A 27,399-nucleotide genomic window follows, 5' to 3' on the forward strand; every position below is an offset into this window, starting at 1 on the left:
TGTTACGCTCGGCGGTCCAAGGGCTATTCCCGCTGACCGCTGCTCTCACCCTTGAGCTGGCCAGGCGGATGCACTGTGTCCCAGCAAGGGGGGCAGCATCCACTGTGTGCTGTGCCGCCACCCGTGGCGGCCTGGTCGGTTTTAGTCCGACGTGGCACTTCCTGGCGTTGGGGGAAGATTCTTGCTCCAGGGTGCCAGGTGAGCTGGGGGCTGCCGGCGTCAGTTGTACCTGCTGAAACAGGCAGCCCTCCTTTGCTCTGCTCCCTGGGCCTTCCCTAGACACGTGCACGTGCGCTCCGACTGAGCTTTCTTCAAGGGCCAGTGGCGTGAATCCTGCAGAGGCGCTTCCTGATGACACCATGGGGCCCCTGGTATATAAAGCCTGCCTGGACTTTCCTTGGACTCCTCGGCAATAGGTCGAACTCCTTGGAGTTGCTGTTTTCCACAATGTTCCTGTTTTCTGGTCCTGGTCCTGCTCCTGTTTCATTGTCTTGTCTTCATGTTCCTAGTCCCTTCCTGCTTCTTCAGAGTTCCTGTGTTTTGTCTGGTAGTCCCTCGTCTGTCTTCGGTGTCTTCCTGTTGTTCTGCCTTATCTTCCTTCCTCAGACTGACTTTTCAGCTTGGACCTCCGGCTTTCATCTTTGTTTGGATTTCTGGGTTGACTTTGGACCTCTTTTTGCTTCTTGTCCTGCTGAACGTTGCCCGCCCTGACCTCGGCCTATTCTCATCTCTGTTGTCTACTGCCTGCCCCGCTCTGCTTGGATTGACTTTGTTCTTTTCCCGCTGGCCAACTGTCTCTTTGGTAATAGATTCATTTCTGCACAGAGGCCTACGCCTAACTTCAGATGGCCCTGGCACCCAAGGGCTCAACTTAAGGGGAACGTGAGCTGGTATTAGTGAAGTTCCTGTTGGGCCTCTGCTCCAGCCAGCTCCGCCTGCCGACAGTGAGGACCTGCAGGGCTCCTCTCTTCCCCAACAAATGCTTCACGATGGTAGGTGAGGGGTGACTACAGGTCTCCTTTCTGAAGAATGGGGGAGATTTTGGGTACTTGCCAGGTTCCTATGGCCTGGATTGGCCACTGTTGGAAACAGGATGCTGGGCTTGATGGACCCTTGGTCTGACCCAATATGGCATGTTCTTATGTTCTTATGTAAATACAGAACAGAATAGAGTGTTTGGATTTTCAGAAGACATTTGATGAAGTTCCTCATCAGAGATTCCTCAGAAAATGAAAGTCATGGGATAGGAGGCAATGTCCTATTATGGACAAGTGACGGGTTAAAATTTAGGAAATTAAAAGTAGGATTAAACGGCCAGATTTTCCAATGGAGAGAGGTGAATAGTGGAAAGCACGAGGGATCTGTTCTGAAATGAATGCTGGTTAAATTATTCATCAGTGATCTGGAAAAGGGAAGCAATGAATGATGTGATCACATCTGCAGATGACACAAGTTAAAACAGGACCAGACTGTAAGGAATTGTAGGAGGACCTTAACTATGTGTGCACAATCCTGGGTTCCATATTGGGAGTTACTATGTAAGACAAGTACCTGGCAATCACTGTGGATAATATATTTAAATCTTCAGCTCAGTGTGTGGCAGCAATCACAAAAGCAAAATGAGCATTAGCAGTTATTTGAAAAAAACAGACAATAAAACTGAAAATATTAAAATGCCTCTGTATAGATCAGATATTACATGCGGTTCTGGTCGCCCCCATCTCAAGAAAGATATAGCAGAAGTAGAAAGGATACAAAAAAGGGCATCAACAATGATAGGGGATGGACCAGCTCCCTTAAGAAGAATAGCTAAACAAGTTAGTGCTCTTCAGCTTGGAGAAGAGATGACGGAGAGGGGGTATGATAGAAGTTTATAAAATCATGAGAGCTATGGAACAGGGATCACTTATTTACCTTGTCAAATAGTGCTAGGACTCCATGAAAGTAACTGGTAGCAGATTATAAAAAAATTAAGAACACATTTTTTTTCAGTCAACATTCAATTTAACCGTGGAATTTTTTTTGCTGTAGAATGTGATCAAGGTTAATAATTTAGCTAGGTATAAAAAGGATTTGGACAGGTTTCTGAAGGCCAAGTTCATTAATTATTAGCCAGGCAGACACAGGGATTGTCACCCGTTATTTCTGGGAATGAGTAACAGGGAAGGGATCTACTGGGTACTTCCAAGTGACCCGGGTTGCCCAGTATTAGAGAGTATAGACAGGCTCCAAATAGCTTTCTTCTGATCTAGTCAAACAACATATTGCCTCTTCCAAACACCATGAGTAGCTGCCACATAGTCCCTTTTATGACAGCAGATATTCAGGAAAAGTAAAGAATTTAGCTGCTATTCACCATACGGAGGCTCATATCCACTGGGGTGAATCAACCCGTGTGTGAAATATCACTCACAGAATTCTTCCCATGACATATAGCAACATGGCCCCCTCCACATCTCTCCATCTTTAAAACTTGTCAGAAACTTGACTTTTCTCATAGAAACTTTGTATAACTGTGTGGTAACTTGGGCAATAGAGGCTTGGAAATAGCCAGCAGGAACAAGGCGGCAGACTCTGGCTGCTTCCTTTGGTGCAATTTATTTACAGTGAAAAAGAAGTGCAAAACAAAACAAACAAATGATGCAGCTCATCTTAAAGTTCAGGCAACACAGAGATATCACACATAGCAGGTTGCCTCATACAGTGGCTTCCTGCCTGCTCCCCGGGGCCTTTTTAACCCTTCTAGGCCCTGAGTTCTTATACTGGGTTGAGGGGCTCCTCCCTTCACCCAGGATTCCTTGTAGGTCTGGATCTTAAGGAAGACCAGGCGAGAAAGCTATGCCTGGTCCCTTAGGGTAGTCGAGAGAGTTTCTTATAGACTCCCTCACAAATGGGCCAATGAATGAAGATGTGCAAAAAAACGGGTGCTCATATTGAAAGCCCATTTTCCTAATGTGCACACAACCACGTCTCCTAGGCACCAGATGCAATATTTAAATGAGCTGCTGCAGTAAAAAAAGATGTGCTAGGAAAGATTTGTGACCCTAGTGCTCATATGCATCGGGTGCCCGGATTAGCAATGGGAGCTCAATATGAGCGTCTGTTTTATCCTACTTCAGGTTGTACAATGTAACGGTTTCATGAAAAAAACAAATTCTGAGCGCACAATGTACACACACAATAGCAAGGGACATGATCGACCTGGAGCGTGTCTATTGTGCATGTATATATTGTGCAGCCACATTAAAAAGTGTACATTGGGCACCCAGCAATTTTCTGCATCGGGGGGTAACTAATAGCCTCATCTAATGGAATTTACACGTGATGAGCGCTATTGGCTATGCATTTGTATGGGTGCGCTAATCTCCTTATTGCATCAGGTGCTAGTCTAGAGCGTCCAAAACGTGCGTCCAATCGCAGGTAAATCTGTGAGCTAGGCTGGGCCCACTTTATTGCATCGGCCTTAAATTGCTACACCTGATGCCTCATTAGTACATCTGCTCCAACAGGGCCCGCCATGTTTGCCCCATCGGCATTTCTCTTTGACTGCAGTCTTATGGGGATGGAGATAACATCTTTTCTGCTGCTTTTGCAGATGCGGTGAGTTCCATTTTTGGGTTCATATCATTCCTTTGTTGTGAAATGCTGCCTACTGTAAATGGTACTGAAGTATAAATAAGAAGAAGAAGGTTTACCTGTGGTCCTGGAAGCCCTCTTAACCCTTTTGGCCCAGGAATGCCTCTCTCCCCCTAAAAGTAAGCACAGTGTTCACAGTGTTAACCTTTGTATTGCATTGATTTTATACAGAATATGTAGGGCTTGCTTGACTTTACATGGAGATGCCTTAGTAAGAAGTAAGTATATTCCATGGTATAGAGCATGCTCCAGTACAGAGATAAGGGTGTGGTTTCTTGTTTTGCCAGTAGGGGGTAGTACAGAACTCCTGTAAAAAAAAAAAAAAAGGTTCTGAGCTTGCCTTTGGAAAGAGAAGAAGCAAGATGCTCAGGAAGCTGATGGTGAATGGGGAGAAGATTATCTCCCTGGCCTCATGACTATGCCAGAAGAATTCAGTGGAAGTTTATGAAGCAGTAAAACATCTTCTGCCCCTGCTGCAGATGCAAGACTCCCCAGCTCTGGGAGATCCAACAAGTGCAGGAGAAAATGTACAGGAGCTGTGATCTGAGGAGGACCGTGTGAGCAGAGGACTTGTTGTGCCTGAATCTAAAGAAACTACCAGCAAGATGTTCTAAACTGGATAAAAGTATTAATATCCCTAGGATTGGAAAGTTTGCCGGGCAGCAGCATGCATCGGAAACCCTCTGAGTGGGGAAAGGGCCTACATGGATGCTATCTGCTGTAGGCTGAGAGGCTTGCATGAAGCAATACATGAGAAATGTACAAATGTACAGTATGAAAATATATTTTTCCATTTTTATCTATGTGGTAAGTATACTTGGCTCTTCACATCTCAGAACTAAGACAATGAATCCTTATATTTACCTGTTGGCCCACTGATCCAGGAAGCCCAGGTGTTCCTTGGAAACCCTAACACAAAGAGTAAGGAAAACTGTTCCGTTATCACAGCCTAGGACTGGGGGTCATTACCTTTTATTTAGTAAGATTCTCTAAACTTTGAGCTTTTTCTGCTCTTGTATATTTACTTTCACTGCATTCATAATCCTACAACTGCCAGTCACATGCCTTCCTGTAAAGAGACCAAATGGTGAATTTTTATACCAAATAAAACTTTGCTTTGGTAGCGAAAGTAGCTTCAGAAAAAACTGCAGGCCTCATGTCAGTGCTAAAGGACTCTATTCCTCCCTCTCTGCAACCTCACCATTTCTTCCATACTCCCCCAGCCAATCTGCCTTGCCCTTCTTCACCTCCCCAGCTAAATCTCTTCTCTGTCCTGAACCTTTCCTCACACCTCAGCTGATCTCCCTCTCACCTAGGGCTGCCACCTGGCTCCATATCATAAGGAATAGGCTAATCCTTTCTTGGTTTTACCCCCATTATATTCAGGGATTTGTAGTTCTGATTGTCCCATTAATTTACCTAAGAAAATCAGAACTACAAGTCCCTGAATGCAATGGGATAAAACCAAGACTGGATTCACCTGTTTCTTATGACATGGAGCCCTATTCTCATCCCCAGATGTTCTCAGTTTTGCTGCTTGGCATAACTTCTGTTCAGGCTTGTAAGCCTGCAAACTCCATGGAAGTGAGCTGAGCCTGCTGCACATCTGCAGGTTATTGGGCCATATTGGATGATCAGACGCTACCTAGATGGAAAGCTGGAGAAACAGTCATTAGAAAGGAAAAGTGGGCACTGAGTGAGTCATGGACCAGATGTTGACACAAGGTGGGTCTGTGTTTAATGCTTGCGACACTCCAACCGCAAATACTTGAGAAATACTTGATTTTGTATTCACCTCAACTATGTGCATAATAAGGTTAGGATAAAGTTTAGAAAGATTGTTTCCTAAGATTGCCAGTGGCCACTAAGATAAAGTAGTGTGGTTGCCCTATGAAGAAAGGCTAAAGAGGTTAGGACTCTTTAGCTTGGAGAAGAGACAACTGAGGGGAGATATGATAGAAGTCTATAAAATAATGAGTAGAGTGGAACAGGTAAATGCCAATCAGTTATTTATGCTTTCAAAAAGTACAAAAATTGGTGGGCATGCAATGAAGTTAATAAGTGATACATTTAAGACAAGTAGGAGAAAATAATTTTTAACTCAATGCCTAATTAAACTCTGGAATTCATTGCTGGAAGATGTGATAAAGGCTATTAGTGTAGCTGAGTTTAAAAAAGGTTTGGACAAGTTCCTGGAAGAAAAGTCCATAAACCATTATGAAGATGGACTTATCCCTGGGATAGCAGCATGGAATCTATTGAATTTAGGGATCCTGCTAGGTATTTGTGACCTTGATTGGCCACTGCTGGAAACAGGATGCCGGGCTTGCATGGCAAAACTTATGTTCTTATGTACATCATTTGAGTAAGCAGAAATAAAGGTCAACAGAATATATGCAGATAATACCATTTTATTGGACTAACTTAACTGTGAGGGAGATATTTAAAGGTGAATTTTAAGAGCCATACATGTGCTGAAACCGGAAGAAACGTGCAGAAGTCAGGCTGGCGCACGCCATGCAGATTTTAAAAAGTACACAAACTTTTTTTTTTTTTAACCAAAAAGGGGCAGGTGTAGTCATGGTCTGGCAGGGCATAGTTGTTCCAGGAAATATGAATGAAACCAGCGAGTCAGTATTTTCGTGCACCAGCGTGCACCGGGGTCCCTATCTATGTAAATTTACTTCTGCTATGGATGGTGTGTAACAAATTAAATAAAATAAAAACAAACTAGGAAAGTTAGTGACATTTTAAGGGTTGGGGCTAAAAGGGTAAAAGGAAGACTTATTAACTAGGGGGGTTAGGAAATCCTATCCTTTAACAGGGCGAACTGGGAATGACTGGGGAAACTGGTAATTGCATCGGCTCACGTACTAAAATCCTCCCACTTACGCAGTAGAGACGGCATTTACACACACTTGTGTGCATCCATATAAAACTGCATGCACATGTACACGTGTATGGCCTGTTTTATATCATGTGCACAAATACCCACGTATGTTATAAAATGGTTGTGTCCATTACTGCAAGCTGGCATACACGTGTACATGTGCACCCGCACAGCTGTTTAAAAGTTACTGTCTGAATGGGCTGGTGACTGAGAAAGTTACTCAGGTAACGTTACCTGGATATTCCATAGAACTTAGCTGGGTAACTGTTCCACTGACTATACCCGGTTAAGTTTAGCACAGTTATTTTTCCAACCAGACTGAATATCAGCATTCACCGGTTAAAAAGTTTAGCCACATCTCCAGAATACTTTCCACGATGCACCTTTCCCCCGGCTAAATTTTTTCTGGGTAATGGGTTAGCAGGACAAAATTTAGCTTGGGAACAGGGGGACATTTTGAAATCTCATTTTTTGTTTGATTAACTCCAAAAGTTACCAGGAATATCGTCCTTTTTGTGATTACTTTTGAGGCACACTCCCTTCATCACGTCAGACTGGGCTCTTGTCCTGGAAAGCTCACGCCTCAAATAATTGGTAAGTCAGTAAGGTGCCACCAGCCTCACTGTCATTTTTGCTACTACAGACTAACATGGCTACCCCTCTGAAAGTTTTCCCGTCAGCTCAAAGCATGAAAGGAGTGTAGCTCTAGACATCAAAAGATTCATGTACTAAACTTGTGAAAAGGGGCTATGTGTGGGGGAAAAAAATGTAAAAATGCCCAAAATGTGCAAAAATAGCAAACTTTTGGTCTTTTCACATATTTGTTTTTTTGCCTTGCTAGCCACTTTCAGCCAGTTTTCACTTGAAGTCTGCTATGCATGAGAGTTTCTCCAAATTCATTAATAATGATTTGCTGCAATGCAAAACCAGGCAAAGCCAGCACACAAAAAAATATCTTTGCACACCAGTTTTCACAGAAAAAGATAATTACATTTCATTGAAGTGTAGTTATCTTTTAGCCGGCCATCCTGGGAGCAAATTGTCATTCAAAAGTTTCAGCTCTTTTGCATGGGTAGCAAGCATTTCTGCAAAGCGATCATTAACTGTGTGGGAAATTCTTAGGGTTAGACCATCGGCCACCAGGTAAGAAATGCATTGAGTTGGTCCAATAAAAAGGTATCACTTTTATTTTTGTTGATGTCTAGAGTGTGTTGCTTAATAATTATTTATAATCTGATGCAGTGGAGGTGAAGTGAAGTGATTTCGCTTCTATGCTACCATGTTTGGATTTCTTAGTGCACTAGGAAATTAACATTTGGTTTTACAGTTTTTGTCAGGAAGCAGAGAGAAGGTATCTGCTGGTGCTAGGCTTTTGTTCACTAGGCCTTTTTCTTTCTATGAGGCTTTTTATTTTATCATTTTTTTCCTATTCGTGGTTATTTTTCTTATTCATTATCTCTTAATAACCAAGTCTCAATCTGACTATTCTTTGGAAGAAGCATGTTCTTCTGGTTGTCCGTACGTAGATGCAGGAAAAACTTGTTTTCTATGTTATCCTAAACTACTGCAACAAACAAACTTCTCTGGGGTGAGTATATCATCATTTGCATGAAGATCGATCCAGGGACAAAAAGTCACATCAAAAGGTTTTCAACATTTTCATTCACTGTGATATCACCAAAGTTCAGTTTTTGGGTAAAAAATAAACAAATAAATAAATAAATCCCCCTTGAAAAGTCAATGTTAAAAATAACATTTCCAACTGCAAAAGCAGCTGTGAAAATGTACTTACTAGGAAGGAAACAGGTCACATTAAGCCCATCAAATTGGATGACATCATTCACATCAAATAGTCTAAAGCAGCAATAGGCTAATAATAGTTTTGGGCTGAAAGGAAGATAATGGTGTGTTCATGGACTCCTCCACTTTCCCCCAAGCAACCTGTCTTCCTCTTCTTTTCACATTTTCTCCCCTTTAATCTTATCTTCGCCCCCTCCTCCCCAAACGACATGACCTGGTGGCTCATGGCGCCCTAGCCATTCTGAGAGCTGGAGGGTGGGGGGGTCACAGTAACAGCAGTGGGCCCGAGCACACCGCCTAAATATCACGCTGAGGTCTATCCAATCCCAGAGGATAGGAATAATTGGACCCTGGTTCCCATGGTGCTGCAACACAGCGCTCTGGTCTGAGCCTTGGGGCCAGGCCGCATTTTGATTTTTATTTTAGTGTGAGTGGGTCCAAGCACAGCGTGAATTTTTAAGCCTCGAGTTAATCTGCGATCGTTGAGCATGGCAGCAGCCCCGTCCTAGTTACAAAGCAGTGTAAAGCATTGCTCTATTTTCTTCCAAAGGCTACAAAAAAACCCCCAGAAACTCTTTTTAAAGATATTTAGAAACATCTTACTGGAAGCCCAGGAGGTCCATCTGCCCCAGGCTGGCCTGGATGGCCTGACTCGCCCTGAAAGATGAAAAACAGCATTATGGGATGTTTTCTTAAAATGTTCCTAAAACATATTCCGTTAAAGAACATAGACTTGACAATTTTCCTTTGGCTATAATCCCTTTTTTTTTTTACCTATCTACTAACCAAAGAAATCAAAACTTAAATGCTGAGTGGTCCAGTACTGTAAATGATTTGCACATGCAATGAAATCTATTTAGGCATTTCTTTCTTTCTTTCTTTATTTGACTTATATACCATCCGTTCCAAAATATCTCTGGGCAGACTTGTATAACATATAACTAGGGACCTTTGTTTTGGGTTTTTATTTTATTTTTTTCCTGCAAATTTCAATGTTATAACAAAAATTAATCACTGGAAAAATGACTGTTAAAATCCACAGGAGAAGCTTTATTTGTTTTTGTTTTGTTTTGTTATAACATTGAAATTTACAGGAAAAATAAAATAGAAACTGAAAATGAAGGTCCCTACATATAACATAAAATATAAAATACATGAAATTGCAAAACAAATTACCGGTAAATAAAACATTACAAGAAATGAAATAATAAAACAATAATATGTGAGTTTTCAAAGAGTTATATGGAGGCTGCATGTGTAAAAATAGCATATGCATGCATAAGTAGCATATGCACATGTATATATTTTCTAAACTTTGAGGGTACGTGCATACTTGCAGTATCACATTTAAATTTTAACAGAGGAAAAAGGGGTTGTCTAGGAGCTTTCCAGGCAGGGTTCATAAATCATTATCACCATCATTGTTTATTTATAATTTATTTATAATCATGCTCTTCTACCATGAGAGTTCAAAGCGTGTGACGAGCACAATTACAAAGAAACTGAATTACATCAAGGAAAGAATAAAGGTTACAGTCTAAAGTACGCAAGTCAATAATTGGACTTGGGAATAGCAGGTCTAGCAAATAATAAATCAAATAAGGAGTTAGCAATTGCAGTAATGCAATCCAGTTCAAGCAATGACAGGGAGGGTTAACTCGTATACAGATTCAAGTTTAAGAGTTAGGGGAATTAGTCAGAGGGAACATGTTAACGTTTCACACGCGAAAAGTCCCTTATCGCGTGCGATACCAAGATGGGGGCGGAGTCGGCACCGGAAGAGGAGGTGTCGGGGCGTCACCGGGGCCGACTCCACGAAGACGCCGTGGATGACGAAAAGGTAAGGGCCTTTTCGCGTCCTATTTCGCGCTCAATAGCTACACCTTCTATGGTGGCACTATTGGGTGCGAAACCGGCAGCGATCACACTGCGGCGGTACGATCGCTGCCGGCTAGCGCAGGACCGCCCCCCGTTTCAGCCCCCCGCCCCTCATTACCTAAAGTATCGCAGGCCTGTGATACTTTAGAAAATGAGGCCCATAGTTTGTAAAATACTAGCATAAATCTCCATGCACCCACTCGCATGTGCAAATGGCATACCCCCTGACAGTTCTGAAAGTTCGGCTATAAATACAATACAATACTAAAATAGCAAACATTCCTCAATGGCTACGAAATATACTCTCTAAATTTATGAAGCTATCATCATTGAAAAGCTACTTTAGCTTTACTATGCTTATAGAAACTCAAACAATCTGTTAAAGACTGAACATCTCTCAGGGCAGAATTCCACATAATTAAGCCATAAAATAAAAAAGCCTTTTCTTTCTCTTTTCCACTAATTTTACCTGTTTGAATGTAGGAATCCATAAACGAATTTGCTTCTTTAAAGAAAAAATCCGTAAGCTAATCAGCAATTTAGCCAGCTCTACTCTGCAACAGATTTCTCTGCCTACCAACCCGAACTTGAAATGGTCCATCTTCAATAATGTCTTATCCTTAGAAATTGCAAACTTACTAAAGAAGATGAATCCTGCCTCCCACCTGCTTGACCCCATATCGATAAAAACTCTTCAGTCCGTCCCAGATATCATAGCGAGTTCTCTAGCTGATATCAACTCTTCATTGATTGAAGGCAAATTTTCAGATTTGTTAAAGTGTGGTGTAGTTAAGCCAATTTTAAAGATAGCACAGTTAGAATCTGTCTAATTTGTTACCTATCTCTACACTTCCTTTTATATCAAAATTAATAGAAAAGGTAGTCAACCAACAATTGATGGATTATCTGGAATGCATCCACCTACTTTATCCTTCTCATTTCGGTTTCCAAAAATTTTTTAACACAGAGACATTACTTGTTTTGCTCTCCGACATTGTGTTAAGAGGCCTAGATAATAGGAAATTGTATCTGCTGATTTTACTAGACATATCATCGGCTTTTGATACTATCAATCACGACATAATGATAAATAGACTTGAAGAGATTGGCATAGAAGACACTACACTATTATGGTTTAAATCTTATTTTTCCAGCAGAGCATATAAAGTTAAATTAGGCTCTGCCGAATCTGATTTAATTAATCTTAGTTTTGGAGTCCCTCAGGGATCGTCCTTATCTCTGACCCTTTTCAATATTTACATGTCTCCACTCTGTAAATTTTTGGCCGGTTTAGGACTTGTACATTTTATTTATACAGATGATGCGCAAATTTTACTTCTTATAGAAGGTTCTATTGAAAACACTTTGTACCCGTGGAATATATATTTTAAATCCATTCAACAATAACTTACACAGATATTTTTTTTATCTCTAAACCACTCCAAAACAGAAATTTTACTAATTTGAAACAAAGTTAATGATAAGACAACATCAGAAATAACATCGATACAAAATACTCAAACCATTATTCACGAAGTAAGAGATTTAGGCATCATTTTAGATAGCGAATTTAATTTTAAGAAGTCCATAAAAACCATAGTAAAGGAGGGATTTTACAAATTACAAATCCTAAAAAAACTAAAACCTTTATTACACACCAGTGATTTCAGAACAGTCCTTCAGGCTCTTCTATTTTCCAAATTAGATTATTGTAATGCCCTATTAGGCCTCCCTGCATCATCGATTCGCCCTTTACAACTTCTACAAAATGCCACAGTTCGGCTTTTAACCAGCAGCAATTACTATAGAACTCATTTTAAATGTTTGACCCTAATACATAAAACAATATATGGTGAAAAAATCGAATGGCTGAACGCTGCCCTACATATTCATAATCCTCAGCGAAATTTACGATCTTCTGGCAAGGCATTATTATCCATACCGTCCCCAAAATTAGCTCATTTAAATACTGTCCAAGACAGAGATCTATCCTTAGCAGGTCCTAAAATATGGAACACATTGCCTTTGGACATAAGGCTCGAGTCACATCCACATTCTTTTAAGAAGAAACTTAAGACATGGCTATTCGAACAAGCATTCTCATAGTCAGGCCGGTCCCTCTTGTTTTATTTTAATGTTATGTTTTACTTTTTAAATTTTAATTCACTGTACTTTACCTATTATACTAATCATTATTTTATGGGCAGTTAGAATTATTTTGATATTAGAATTTAAATCCTATTTAATGAATTATAGTAATTTTATTTTAAAATGTTTTAAATGCTTTTTTAAGATTGTATATTAATTGATTATGTTATGCATTACTGGATTTTAATTTGACTTGTGATGTAAACCGAAATGAAGCTTCCACGAATATCGGTATATAAAAAGTGATCAAATAAATAAATAAATACATTTATTTTTGGAACATATGCAATAAACCATTTTGCCAAATATGTTGGAGCTATATTATGTAATGGTTTAAAAATCAAAGTAAAAATTTTAAAATCAATTCTAAAAGAGGTTGGCAGCCAATGCAAATATTTCATTACAGGGAAAATATGATGCCTAAACTTCAAAATGTTGAAGCATACATGTTGCTGTGTTCTGGATAAGCTGTAACCTCTGCACTCGAGTTGGAGGGAGAGAGATATGGCTGCTGCTTGGCCACTAGATGGTGGTAGAATGTGTTTTATGTGTTAAAATGTAGATTCTTCCAGCTTGAACAGTTCACCTAAGGGTCAAAAGTGTTTTGAAGAGGTTTCCCATCTTTTACAATGGGGGATCTTCTTGCTAGGAAGGTTCAGAAGGGGTTCAAAGGATGTGCATGTATTGTAGCTGAGTGACAGGGTTGTTCTTCCTCGAAAGGGATGGGATCTCTGGGGATATTAAACTGCCTCCCATGATGCACAGAGTGGAGATTTTGTGGGAGATTTGAGACTGGAGTTGTGTTGGGAGTTCTTGGAAACTGATACTGTCTCAGGTACTCAGAGACGTTTTGAAGAAATGTGAAACTGGAAGTAAGTGAGCAGTAGCTGTGCTGAGGGCTAGAAAGACAACAAAAGGCTGGGTCCTGTCATGGAGCTCCAGTATAGGAACTGTAAAACTTCAACTGCCTGTAGGAAGGGAGAAGAAGTTGTCTTGGGCCATTTCTGCAATGGTTGGGAGTAAACTGGGAATTTTCAAGAGGACATTTGGAAGCTCAGTGAGGGGAAATTTGGACTGTGAACGTTTGTTTCTGAACTTCTGTTCTTCCTGCTGTTTGGCTGTTTGGCTGTGGACTTTGAATTTTGTTTACTGCTGATCTGGTTTCTTTCTCAATAAAACTTTTTTTTTGTTTGGCGCACCAATTTTTGTGTGGACATTGAGAGGGCAATATTCAGCCGCTATGTGGCTAGGCAAGTTAGCTGGATATACTTATCCAGCTTACTTTGCTGGGTGATTCGGTGGCTGGGCAGTACCACTGAATATACCCAGCGATCTTAAAGTTAGCCGGTTATCTGGCTTACTTTAGAACAGCCCTGTGGCCTAACCAGAGTTAGTTGGATAGTTACACCCATTTCCCACCCCTGACTTAACAAGCTATATACTTAGCCAGATGTTGCCCACTGACCATAGCCAGATATTCAGCAGCACCACTTAGCTGGATAAGTTGGATTTATCTGGCTAAATACTGTTCTGAATATCTGGCTCTTGAGTTATTTGGAGGTAACCTTTGCCCAGTTGGCCTCCGGCCCCCAATCCATGGGAACCATAGGTAGTATTCCTCCACCCCGGTTGAGGGAAACTAGGGCTTTATGGGACTGAGGCCAGGTTATACAGATAACAAAAAAAATATACAAAGCTGTTAAAACCCAAGCAGACTGTAAGAAACTGCAGGAGGACCTTGTGAGAGTGGGGGACCGGACATTTAATTGATAGATGAAATTTAATGTGGACAAGTGCAAAGTGATGCACATAGGGAAAAATAATCCTAACTTAAGGTACACAATGCTAATTTCCATATTAAGAGTCACCATCCAGGAAAAGGATATTGGAGTCCTTATGAACAATTCATTGAAATCCTCATTTCAGTATGCAGCAGCAGTCAGTCACAAAAGCAAATAGGATGTTAGGAATTTTTCAGAAAGGAATGATAATAAACAGAGACTATCATAATTGTAACAATCCTGGCTGTTAGGCAACCCCTTCCACCAGCAGAGGTCCTCACAGAGCCATGCTCTCTCCTGCTCTAGTCACCTCCTTGATAACCCCATAACTCAACAAGGCCAGCCCTATTTAGCCCTGCATCTCCCACAACTCAGTGCCTCTTCATTGAGTCACCTTGACTCCTTGCATTGGCCCACCTTGCCTTGCTATTGCGTGGCCCCTGTGGCCTTCTTGCCTTGCCCTGTGGTCTCCTTGACCTCCTTGCTATTACGCTCTCCTCCTCCAGAGGGGAGGAGATAGCAATCTGTTATCACTCACCCTGCCAGGAGGGCGGAGTTAGCAATCTATTCTGCTTTTCTCCTGAAAGGGGGAGGAGTTAGCAATCTGTCATGATCTGCTTCTTCAGAAGGGAGGAGTTAGCTATCTGTAATGCTTACCCCGCCAGGAGGGCGGAGTAGTAATCTGTTAGCGAACTGCTGTTAGATGCTCCTGTAAGGAAGGAGATGGCAATCTGTTATGGATCAACTCCCCAGGAAGAGGAGTTGGCAATCTGTTCAATGATACTCTTCTGAGGAGAGGAGCTAACAATAGGTATACTGTACTTCGCTACAAAGATAGCAATCTATCATGCCTCCGCTACGGAGTAGCAATCTGTTATATATAGGCTGCTGGCAAGTCCCATAGAAAGAGAAGGTAGCTATTTATATAATACTTCCATAAGCGGGGTTAGTGGTCGGTAGTGGTTGGCTTCCACAGAGTGATAATAGTGTAAAGAATGACCATTTGGAGGAAATGGTGAATCCCTGGGCTGATGGCAGATGACAGCGCCCCCAGGAGGATATCATGAGAGGAACCACCGGCTAGGCTAGAATAGGAGATAAACACAATGGGCCGGATTTTAAATGCCTTGCTCGCGTAAATCCGGCCGGATTTACGTGCGCAGGGCCCTCGCGCGCCGGCACGCCTATTTTGCATAGGCCGCCAGCGTGCGCACAGCCTCGGGACGCGCGTAAGTCCCGGGGCTTCGTAAAAGGGGAGGGGAGGGGCATGTCTGGGAGCGTATCCGGGGCCAGGGGGCAGTTTGGGGCGGGACCGGGGTGTGGCGCCGGCCCGGGAGCGTGGTCGAGGCCTCCGGACCAGCCCCCGGGTCGGGTGATGGCGCGCCAGCAGCCCGCTTGCGCGCGCAGATTTAAGTCTACTTTCAGCAGGCGTAAATCTGCCAACAAAAGGTTGGGGGGGGTTAGGTAGGGGAAGGGAAGGGAAGGTGCGGGGAGGGGGGGTGGAAAGAAAGTTCCCTCCGAGGCCGCTCGGATTTTGGAGGGAACAGGCACCCCCTTGCGTGCGCCGACCCCGGATTTTATGATACGCGCGGCTACAAAAGTACACGCTCGCGCAAAATTATAAAATCTACCCCAATAGTTCTTTATTAGGCTGGATGCTGGACCACCATAGGTGGCAGTAATTAGTCGATGTGTTCGGCAGGGCTGAAGTCCCTCTAATACTGGAATATAATCTCTGGGTCGCTGAGCTGTAGAGAGAGACTTGAAGTACTAGTGAGTAGGCAGGGTATACTGGATACAAGATGGTACACTCACAATAGTAGATGTCTGCAATGGTCTCTGTGCCACAGAGGGTCTTCAGTATATTTAGGAACTGGAGCCATAGGCGAGCACTGTTTCCCACAAACAGTCTGTAATAAGAACTCACAATAGTTGTATATGGAATGGCTTCTAGAGTAAAAGAGAGTCTGTAAAGGATTCTAGGAACATGGGCCCTCGTGGAGCGAGTACTGGTTCCTATCTGCAATCTTGCCAATAGAACTTTCGATCTCCATTACCTGCGATAACTTGGACGGAAGGGAGTCTACCTGCCAAAATGTACTACCTGTCCTCCTGAAAATAGTTTTGATAAAAAATTGCAACAAGAGCAAATTGCAACAAGAGCTCTGTTGTATGAAAAATTCCATGTAATAACTTAAACAATTAAAAAATGAGCCTGAGAGCATTCCAACATGAACATTTTGCCAGCAGCTTCTTCTGATCTAAGCATGTGCCACTGGAACTCCGATTTTATCCTATTATCTACAAAACATCATTCCCTATGATTGTGAAGCCGAATTATTATTTATTTTTTTTTACCATTTTTGATAGCTTGGATACACACAATGATAATAATAAAATGTTAGATCTCACCTTCAATCCACTTGATCCTGGCATTCCATACCTTCCAGGAGGTCCTGGTTCCCCCTGCAGAAGAGCAGGGCATTCGTAAACCTTTTTAATTAAGTTAGGAACACATCCTAGGACTCTTAAGTGCAACTTCTCTGTGAGCTCTATTGTGCATGCAAGCATATTTTTCCCATAGACACGAAACAAGGAAAAATATTTAAACTGTTTTGAGAGCAGGACCCAAATATTTCACCTCTTACTATGATTGCCAGTATTGTACAGAAACAGGGGACTCTCTTGTGAAGACTGATGTAATATTTAACCCCTTGAGCTTTATGGTGTATCAGTAAGACCGGTGGCTTTTGCACACAGTAATACAATATTTTGATAAGGAGATCACGGGACTGCATGGAATTTTTACTTTTTTATCCTATCTTTGCAGTGAATACTTTCATCAGCTGAAGGAAGCATGCATAATATGCAGTCTGCTTTCCTAATTGAAAAAGGAGGGGTTTTAAATATTTGTTTAAGACATAAATATATTGAGGAAGACAAACATATTAGATTGACAGGCTTGGGAATGGATAGAAGCTGGGGGATGTTTGTTAAATCTAGAATAGGAGAGGGAGGGAGGGGCTCGGCTAGGGAGCAGGAAGCCTATGAGGAGGGATGGATCATGGGTGGGTAGGACCAAGGGAAAGAAAGTGATGTACCAGATGAAATAAAATTGTGTTTCTTTCAATAGTTCACTGGTTATGTAGAGTGTAATTCAGAGATCAATGCACCCTGGTTGTTAACATATTCGTGACACTAATCTGAATTCAGTGCACAGGGCATATTCTGGTATTTTTTGCAACAGAGTATAAATATAGAGTGGAGATTGAGGGGATTCTTGTTTTAATGTTTATTGTTACAGGAAGAGAGGAAAAATGGGATTGCGTGAATTGCCTGAATTTTTGTGTGGTGCTCCTAATGTACAAATGTACACTGGGTTTCTATTTTGTTTGATTTTATTCAGTAAAAATGTTTGAACATAAAACTTAATGATGCTTGCAATGTTACTTTTACATGACAAGAGTATAGGTGAGGACCTTACAAAAACCACTTATATTCCAAAGCATGATAACTTTGTGGCTGTAACACTGGAAATGGGCAGGATTTTATAAATTAAATAAATTCAAAACAAGAACTGGGGGTGGGATTTGGAAGGTCACGATCCCCCCCCCAAAAAAAAAAAAACAAACCCAAAATTATTCAGAAGGGGCAAGCTGCAGGAAATGAAGTCTATGAATGCGAAGCATGGACTGGATACTCTCTGTACACTGGGAGGGAATCTGGGAGAGAGGAGAAGCTAGAAACAGTCCAGAAAGTGAGGCCATCATGACCTGGCAATAAGAGCATGCAGTGAAGTGATTTTTGCTAGGATAAAAAGAAAATGAAATGGGAGCTAGGGGAGCTATACAAACCAGCCTTAACACACATATCCTACAGTATGTTTTTCTGTAACCTGTGAGGCAGTGACACATTCTCAGCACGATTGGTAATACCCGGCAGTTTTTCATTTTATCAACTTTTCCTTTTCTTTTTAGTTTTGATCAAATTGGCAATCTTGATAAAGGTTCCCTCCCCCGCCCCCCACACCTCCATTTACTTCAGGTGTTCTGCGAAGCAGGAGCTATGCGAGCTGGTTCTGGGCTTGGTCCTTCTCCAGTTCAGCAGTAACACTTGGTTTTGGAGCAGGGGGTCGTGAGTTGACATGTTCTTACAATCCCTGCAGTGCCGTGTCCTCCTCTAGCACAACTTCCCCTGTGGGAGGAGGGACCGCAGGGTGTTGAGGGGATTGTGAGCGCACGTGTGCTCAAGGTTTCTCTGCTGCATGACCCAGGTGCTGCTGCTGTGCTGGAGAGGAGCTGGGAAAGGAGGAATGGACAGGGGAGTGAAAAGAGATGAGGTGTGGAAGAAGAGCTGAGGAAGCAATTGGTTGATGCACTGTGGGCAATTACATTGACACTTTAAAGGTCCTGTCGGTCACTGGTCCTTCCTTAGATAAAACTGGCCAGGCCAGCCAAATACAGAATAGTTTGCAAGGTTAACTTTATCTTGCGTTTTTGAAGGCACTGGGGCGGATTTTAAGAGCTCTGCTCGCCTAAATCCGCCCAAATCCAAGCGGATTTAGGCGAGCAGGGCCCTGCGCGCCGGTGAGCCTATTTTACATAGGCTCACCGGTGCGCGCAGACCCCGGGACTCACGTAAGTCCCGGGGTTCTCCGAGGGGGGCGTGTTGGGGGGGGGGACGGGCCCGGTCGTCGCGGCGTTTAGGGGGCGTGTCGGCAGCGTTTTGGGGGCGGGTCCGGGGGCATGGTTACGGCCCGGGGCTGTCCGGGGGCATGGCCGTGCCCTCCGTACCCGCCCCCAGGTTGCGTCCCGGCGCGCTAGCGGCCCGCTGGCACGCGGGGATTTACGCCTCCCTCCGGGAGGGAGGGAGGCGTAAATCCAGCGTACTTTTGCTTGCGCCTGATGCGCCAGCAAAAGTAGGCCAAATCGCGCGGTTTGAAAATCTACCCCACAGTGATCAGCAATTTCATTTACTGCTGTCCAAGATATATAAACACACAAACTGATGAGACAGATGCTAAAGAGAGTCTACCTGTCTCAGTCCAAGTTTCTCCCACTGAATATACGGGACAAGATATCCAATTACTTTTAGCTGGATTACTTGTATACTAAGAAGTCCATATTCAGCTACTGTGTAGCTCAGCTAATTAGCTGGATAAACTTATCCAGCTAATTTAATCTATATATTCAGCAGCATAGTAGCGCCACTGAATACATACAGCTTTATTAAAGTTAGCTGGATAAATTTATCCAGCTAACTTTAGGACAGGTGAATGAGTAAACCAGAGTTAGCTGGATAACTTACCCAGCTAACTCAGCATCTCCCAGTTATGTCCCCGGAACGTCCCCTTACTTAGCTGTCCAAATTTTAGACAGATGAAAAGATATCTGGCTAGAATTTAGCTGGATAGGTACCCAAATATTCATTGTCAGGTAAATTTTAAAAGGAGCACACGTGCATCCATAAAAACGCATATTGGGGTAGATTTTAAAAGCCCTGCGCGTGTAAATCCTGCCGGAATTACGCGCGCAGGGCACTTGCGCGCCGGCGGCCTATTTTGCATAGGCCGCCGGCGCGCGCAAAGCCCTGGGACGTGCGTAAAAACCTGGATTTCGGAGCGGCCTCGGAGGGAATGGAGGGAGGCTGCGCAGCTCGGCGCGTGCAGGCTGCCGATTTTGCACAGCCTTGCGCGCGCCGACCTCGGATTTTAAAAGATACGTGCGGCTACGCGCGTATCTTTTAAAATCCAAAGTACGCGCGCGCGTATTTTTTAAAAATCTGCCCCATTGGGTATACAATCAAAAAAATGCTGTATTTTGTATTGTGCATCCAAGTACACAGGGATCACTTACGTACGTGTTGGAGCCTTACGCACGTACTCACAAGTGGAGAGAGAGAGAGGGAGAAAGAATCTGACACTCTATAAATCTCCCACTGTAAGAGGGGCACTTTCACATCAGGGCAGGTTTTGGGGGAGGGGGGACGGTGTTACAAGAGTCTACAGACCCTTGCACCCTAGGCAGAGCAATGTAACACCCCCAAACCCGCCCTGAGTTGAAAGTGCCCTTCTTACAGTGGGAGATTTATAGAATGTCAGATTCTCTCTCTCTGCCTCCCCTCCCTCCAGTGTTTGGGATCCATTTGGCTCAAAACCTCCAGACTTGCACCTCATCAGGACCCGTAGTGAAGTTATGTAGGTAACATGGTGCGCGTTGCCATGGTCAGCCTTGCAAAATTCAGGGGTTACGTACGTAAGTCTTGGCCCCACCCTGAATGTCCATGTCCCTTTACTGCCTCTTTAATCTTGACACATGTACTTCCCGGCTTCTTAAAATTTGCGTTGCTCGTGTGCGGCCCACATACGTGTGTATGGGGCCATTTTTGCGTGAGCAACACTTTTGAAATCTACCTGTTTATCAGATAACTTCTGAGTTATCTGGCTAAATGCTTCTGAATATGAACCTCTCATCAGCTTATTGAATATTGGCCCCAAAGAGATAGGTACACATTGGGCTGGTAAGTGGTAAAGTTACCCAGTTATCTGGATAAGTTACCCAGATAAAGATACCTGGATAAAGCTATCTGGCTATCTTCAGGACCATCATCTGACATGACCACATTTACCTGGCTAACTTTAGTTGGATAGCACTGATATTCAGCATTATCCCATTAAAGTTCAACCAAGCCCACGGAAGGCCTCCAATTCTGTTTGTACATGGCTTCTATGGCTTCTCTGAGTACTACCATGCTATAAACTGAAGGATATAAGGTGTTGTTCACCTGTTTTGTCCCTCCAGACTCAGCCCTTCTGGTGAAATACAGACCGGGTCCGGAGACTCAGTTTGATATCTACTGCACTTGCTTTCTGAAGCTCTAAATAAATTTGAAGCCTGTGAACCTTGTATGCCAGTCTCCAGATGCTTTGCAAATTTTCTGAACAGTCTAAGCACACATTTTAGATTGCATACATTTCAACAGACATATGTCAATATGGTGCTTTCTGCTTGGGAGGAAGGCACTGCAGTAATATCACTGAGGTGTGTCAGCAGAAAATGTCATTTGATGAGGACGGTGACAGGATCCAGCCTCAGCTGGACCTCCGTGTCAGGTATGGGCCCGGTCCTAGGCCTTGGCTTGGGAATTAGCAACACAACCCAGCCTTGGGTCTGGACCTAGACCTCAGCGACGGGACTCGGCCTAGGCCTGGGTTTCGATGACTGGACCTGGACCTGGGCTTGAACAGGCCTCATTATCAGACCTTAACTTGGGCCTTGGGCGGGACCTGGCCTCAGTGATGGGATCTGGTCTTGGGAGAATTCCCAGGGTCTAGGCCTAGGCTTAGACTTAGGCCTGGCCTTGACCAGGCTCCAATTTTGGGCCTGGGCCTAGGCCGAATTAATGGGACCTGGCCTCGGGAGAAGGTCCAAAGCCTAGACCTGGTCCATGGCAACAAGACCTGGCCTTGGCTGGGCTCCAGCATCTGGCCTCGGCCTAGGGCCAGGCCTCTGTGATAGTCCTAGGCCCAGGCTATGGCAATGGGACCCATTCTTGGCCAAATTACGGCATTGGGCCCAGGCCTCAGTGACAGGATCCAGCCTCAGGTGGGCTGTGGTATTGGGCCTGGGCCTCGGCAATGGAACTAGCCCTCGGGCTGGGCCCTGTCAATAGGACTAATCTGAGGCCTGGTCCCACTGGATGCCCATTTTGGTAATAGTGCACCCTATTTGCTAATAGAGCACACTATTTCCCAAAAATGTAAAATTCATGAATTTTTCTTTTTCAGAAAAAAAAATGTGGTTAATTTTAAATAAAAATATGCTCATTCATCAAGTTTTTCAATTTTGTTTAAATAAATGCACATCCCTAATCCACAATACTTCCTCTTAGTAATAGTAGTATGATAGGAGAAGATGTACCATAGAAAGGAGGAATGACCTTGAGGTTAGTGTAATGGGCTAGAAATCAAGTGACCAGAATTTAAATCCTGCTTTCCCATCGTGGGCTGGTACACTTAGGGACTTAGCAAATCTGTAGAAAAGCAGACTAGATAAATAAGCATCCTAAATGCTAAAGAAATTCTTGCAAGTTTGACTTATATAGGGTCCTTCTTGCTGCCATGGTCTCCAAGCCCCCTCCCACTAGGAAAATGATCTCGGTCCTAAATTTGTGCCACTTTTCCCAAAGTACATTTTTTAGACTCAAACCCAATCCCACCTCTACAGTAATTCTTGGAACTTAATATAGCCATTGATTTTTTACTAAAATAATTAATTACCGTGTATATATGTCCAGGTAGCATCCCTTTTATGATGCTGTTATGATCTGTAAATGTCCTATGAAGTTAATTTTATTGTACTAATGCTATATTTTCATATCTGAACATCACAAGATATATTTTTTATAAATTTTCAATTATTACATCTAATATAATACTTACTGGTGGTCCCATTTGCCCAGGAAAGCCAACTGTTCCCTTTTCACCTTTACAGCCCTGAAAAAAGAAATATTCAAAAGCAATTTAAATCAGGATGATCACAGACTAGTTCACAGACTCACTAATGCATCTTCAGATCATGAAAAATTGATGTTATATACCCAATTGTCTCTTTTCCAAGCTAATATAGAAACATAGAAATGACGGCAGAAGCAGACCAATGGCCCATCCAGTCTGCCCAGCAAGCTTTCACACTTTTTTTTCTCTCATACTTATCTGTTACTCTTGGTAACCTTTTGGTTCTGTTTCCCTCACATACACCCCCCCACCCCCCACCCCCCCCTATTAATGTACAGAGCAGTGTTGGAACTGCATCTAAGTGAAATATCTAGCTTAATTAGTTAGGGATAGTATCCACCTCAATAAGCAAGCTACACCCATGCTTGTTTACCCCGACTATGTAATTCAGTCCTTGTTGGTTGTTGTCTGTATATAGATCCACTTTTCTTCATTCCCCCCTGCCATTGACGCAGATAGCTATGCTGGATATGCATTGAAAGTGAACTATCAGACTTTCTCCCCTGCCGTTGAAGCAGAGAGCTGTGCTGTATAGGGATGTGAATCGGGCTTCGGACGATTGAAAATATCGTTGATATTTTCAAAATTGTCAGAAATCGGGGGCTCCCCCAAAACGATAGGAAAACCCCACGATATTGATTGTGGGGGTTCTCTTATCGTTTTGGGGGAGGGCGGGAAAAACGGCACACAAAAATAACCCCTAAACCCACCCTGACCCTTTAAAACTAATCCCTTAGCTTCCCCCACCCTCCCGACCCCCCCAAAAACTTTTTACAGGTACCTGGTGGTCCAGTGGGGGTCCCGGTAGCGATCTCCCGCTCCCGGGCCGTCCTCCCACTCCCGGGCTGTTGGCTGCCACTAATCAAAATGGCGCCGATGGCCCTTTGCCCTTACCATGTGTCAAGGTATCCATGTCATTGGCCAGCTCCTGTCACATGGTAGGAGCACTGGATGGCACGCGCCATTTCAATGTATTGTCCACAATGACTCCAAGATCCATTTGATGAAAGGTAACTTCTAATATGGAAACCAGAAGTGTATACATATACTATACCTATGATCATTTTTCTCTAGGTACATCACTTTGCACTTTTCCACATTGTTTCATTTGCCATTCAGATGCCCAGCTCCCCGGTCTTGCAAGCTCTTTCTTACAATTAGCTTGAGTTTTAACTACTTTAGTGACATTTGCAAAGTTACCGGGTCATTCATCAAAATTCATTAGGGCCCTAACACGTAATATGCAAATTTTACATTTAGATCTACCCATGTTAGTAGGGAAAATGTTTTTATTGCATGGGGGGGGGGGGGGGGGAGGAGAGAGAGCAAGACTCTGTATAGAGTCACCATGACATGCTATATATATATATATATATATATATATATATATATATATATATATATATAATGTATAGCACTGTAAAAGGGGACACTTTTAACTTGGGGTTTGTTTTTTTTTGGGGGGGGTTACATACACAGTCAGAGGAAATAATTAAAATTTGATATGACTGATGAATTTCTATCATTTGAAAAAATGAAAGGTATCAACAAGAGGAGGTGATTTGTACAATGCAGAAGAGACTACTTTATATTGACTCTACACAGAGGGTCTCTCTCTCTCAATCTCAACAGCTGCGGTTGTGCATTATGACCTGCAATAATATACTGTGCACTTTAAAAGCAAATACCATGTGTTGCGATATTTATCATAAGAACATTCCGTACTGGGTCAGATCAAGGGTCCATCAAGCCCAGCATCCTGTTTCTAACAGTGGCCAATCCAGGCCATAAGAACCTGGCAAGTACCCAAATACTAAGTCTATTCCATGTTACCATTTCTAAGTCAACTTAATTAATAGCAGGTAATGGACTTCTCCTCCAAGAACTTATCCAATCCTTTTTTAAACACAGCTACACTAACTGCACTAACCACATCTTCTGGCAACAAATTCCAGAGCTTAATTGTATGTTGAGTGAAAAAGAACTTTCTCCAATTAGTTTTAAATGTACCACATGCTAACTTCATGGAATGCCCCCTAATCCTTCTATTATCCGAAAGAGTAAATAACCGATTCACTTCTAGTTCTAGACCTCTCATGATTTTAAACACCTCTATCATATCCCCCCTCAGCCATCTCTTCTCCAAGCTGAACAGCCGTAACCTCTTCAGTTTTTCCTCATAGGGGAGCTGTTCCATCCCGTTTATCATTTTGGTCGCCCTTCTTTGTACCTTCTCCATCGCAATTATAACTTTTTTGAGATGCGGCGACCAGAATTGTACACATTATTCAAGGTGCGGTCTCACCATGGAGTGATACAGAGGCATTTTGACATTTTCTGTTTTAGTCACCATTCCCTTTCTAATAATTCCCAACATTCTGTTTGCTTTTTTGACTGCCACAGCACACTGAACCAACAATTTCAATGTGTTATCCACTATGACACCTAAATCTCTTTCCTGGGTGGTAGCTCCTAATATGGATCCTAACATCGTGTAACTACAGCATGGGTTATTTTTCCCTATATGCATCACCTTGCACTTATCCACATTAAATTTCATCTGCCATTTGGATGCCCAATCTTCAAGTCTTGCAAGGTCGTCCTGCAATTTATCACAATCTGCTTGTGATTTAACTACTCTGAATAATTTTGTATCATCTGCAAATTTGATTACGTCCACTGTTTACCCTTTTCCACTGAGAAAACAGACCATTTAATCCTACTCTCTGTTTTCTGTCTTTTAACCAGTTTCTACTCCACGAAAGGACACCACCTCCTATCCCATGACTTTTTAGTTTCCTTAGAAGCCTCTCATGCGGGACTTTGTCAAACACCTTTTGAAAATCCAAATACACTACATTTACTGGCTCACTTTTATCCACATGTTTATTAACCCCTTCAAATAATGAAGCAGATTTGTGAGGCAAGACTTGCCTTGGATAAATCCATGCTGTGTTCCATTAAACCATGTCTTTCTATATGCTCTGTGATTTTGATCTTTCGAATAGTATCCACTATTTTTCCTGGTACTAAAGTCAGGCTTACTGGTCTATAGTTTCATGGATTGCCCCTGGATACATTTTCATATATTGGGGCTACATTGGCCATCCTCCAGATTTCAGGTACAATGGATGATTTTAATGATAGGTTACAAACTTTAACTAATAGATCTGAAATTTTATTTTTGGGTTCCTTTCGAACCTGGGGTGCATTCTATCCAGTCCAGGTGATTTGTTACTCTTTAGTTTGTCAATCTGGTCTACTACATCATCCAGGTTCACAGTAATTTGGTTTAGATCATCTGAATCATCACCCTTGAAAACCATCCCCGGAATTGGTATCTCTCCAACATCCTCATTAGTAAACACAGAAGCAAAGAATTCATTTAGTCTTTCTACAATGGACTTATCTTCCCTATAAGCCCCTCGGTCATCTAACGGTCCAACTGACTCCCTCACAGGTTTCTCGCTTCAGATATATTTAAAAAAGTTTTTATTATGAGTTTTTGCCTCTATGGCCAACTCCACTTCAAATTCTCTCAGCCTGCCTTATCAATGTTTCACACTTAACTTGACAATGCTTATGCTTCTTCTTATTTTCTTCAGCTGGATCCTTCTTCCAGTTTTTGAAGGATTTTTTTTTGGCTAAAATAGCCTCTTTTACCTCACCTTTGAACCATGCTGGTAATCGTTTTGCCTTCCTCCCACCTTTCTTAGGGGCGGATTTTAAGAGCCCTGCTCGCCTAAATCCGCCCAAAACCGGGCGGATTTAGGCGAGCAAGGGCCCTGCGCGCCGGTAAGCCTATTTTACATAGGCCTACCGGCGCGCGCAGAGCCCCGGGACTCACGTAAGTCCCGGGGTTTTCGGAGGGGGCGTGTCGGGGGCGTGTCGGGGGCTGGCCCGAACCGCGTGGCGTTTTTGGGGCGTGTCGGGAGCGTTCCGGGGGCGGGCCCGGGGGCGTGGCTATGGCCCGGGGCGGCCCGGGGGCATGGCCGCGCCCTCCGGACCTGCCCCCAGATCGCGTCCCGGCGCGCTAGCGGCCCGCTGGCGCGCGGGGATTTACTTCTCCCTCCGGGAGGCGTAAATCCCCGGAGAAAGGTAAGGGGGGGGTGTAGACAGGGCCGGGCGGGTGGGTTAGGTAGAGGAAGGGAGGGGAAGGTGAGGGGAGGGCATTAGAGGATTCCCTCCAAGGCCGCTCCGAAATCGGAGCGGCCTTGGAGGGAACGGGGGTAGGCTGCGCGGCTCGGCGCGCGCCGGCTATACAGAATTCATAGCCTTGCGCGCGCCTCCGCGCGTTTCTACTTGGTGGGACTCCGCGCGTTTCTACTAAAATCCAGCGTACTTTTGCTTGCGCCTGATGCGCCAGCAAAAGTACGCCTATTCGCGTTTTTTGAAAATCTACCCCTTAATGTATAGAATACATCTGGACTGCACTTCTAAGATTGTATTTTTAAACAATGTCCATGCCCGATGTACAATTTTATCTTTTGCAGCTGCACCTTTCAGTTTTTTCCAACTATTTTCCTCATTTTATCAAAATTTCCCTTTTGAAAATGTAGTGTTATAGCTGTAGATTTACATATTGTCCCCATTACAGTCATTAGTTCAAATTTGTTCATGTTACGATCACTAATGCCAATGCCAAGTGGCTCCACCACCGTTACCTCTCTCACCAAATCCTGCATTCCACTAAGAATTAAATCTAAAATAGTTTCCTCTCTCATTGGTTCCTGAACCAATTGATCCATGAA

At 43.1% G+C, this 27,399-nt stretch overlaps 1 protein-coding gene across 1 annotated transcript in view; it reads right to left on the bottom strand.

Annotated features, from left to right (window-relative positions):
* Nucleotides 1–27,399, bottom strand: part of LOC115083340 (collagen alpha-1(XXI) chain-like) — a 178,615-nt gene that overhangs the window by 78,095 nt on the left and 73,121 nt on the right. Inside the window, exon 10 of the mRNA XM_029587142.1 lies at nt 22,574–22,627. Within this exon, the coding sequence (XP_029443002.1) occupies nt 22,574–22,627 (54 nt within the window). The remainder of the gene's footprint in view (nt 1–22,573; nt 22,628–27,399) is intronic.

The sequence above is a fragment of the Rhinatrema bivittatum genome, chromosome 2 (genome assembly GCF_901001135.1).
Source record: "Rhinatrema bivittatum chromosome 2, aRhiBiv1.1, whole genome shotgun sequence".
Taxonomy (NCBI): Eukaryota; Metazoa; Chordata; class Amphibia; order Gymnophiona; family Rhinatrematidae; genus Rhinatrema; species Rhinatrema bivittatum.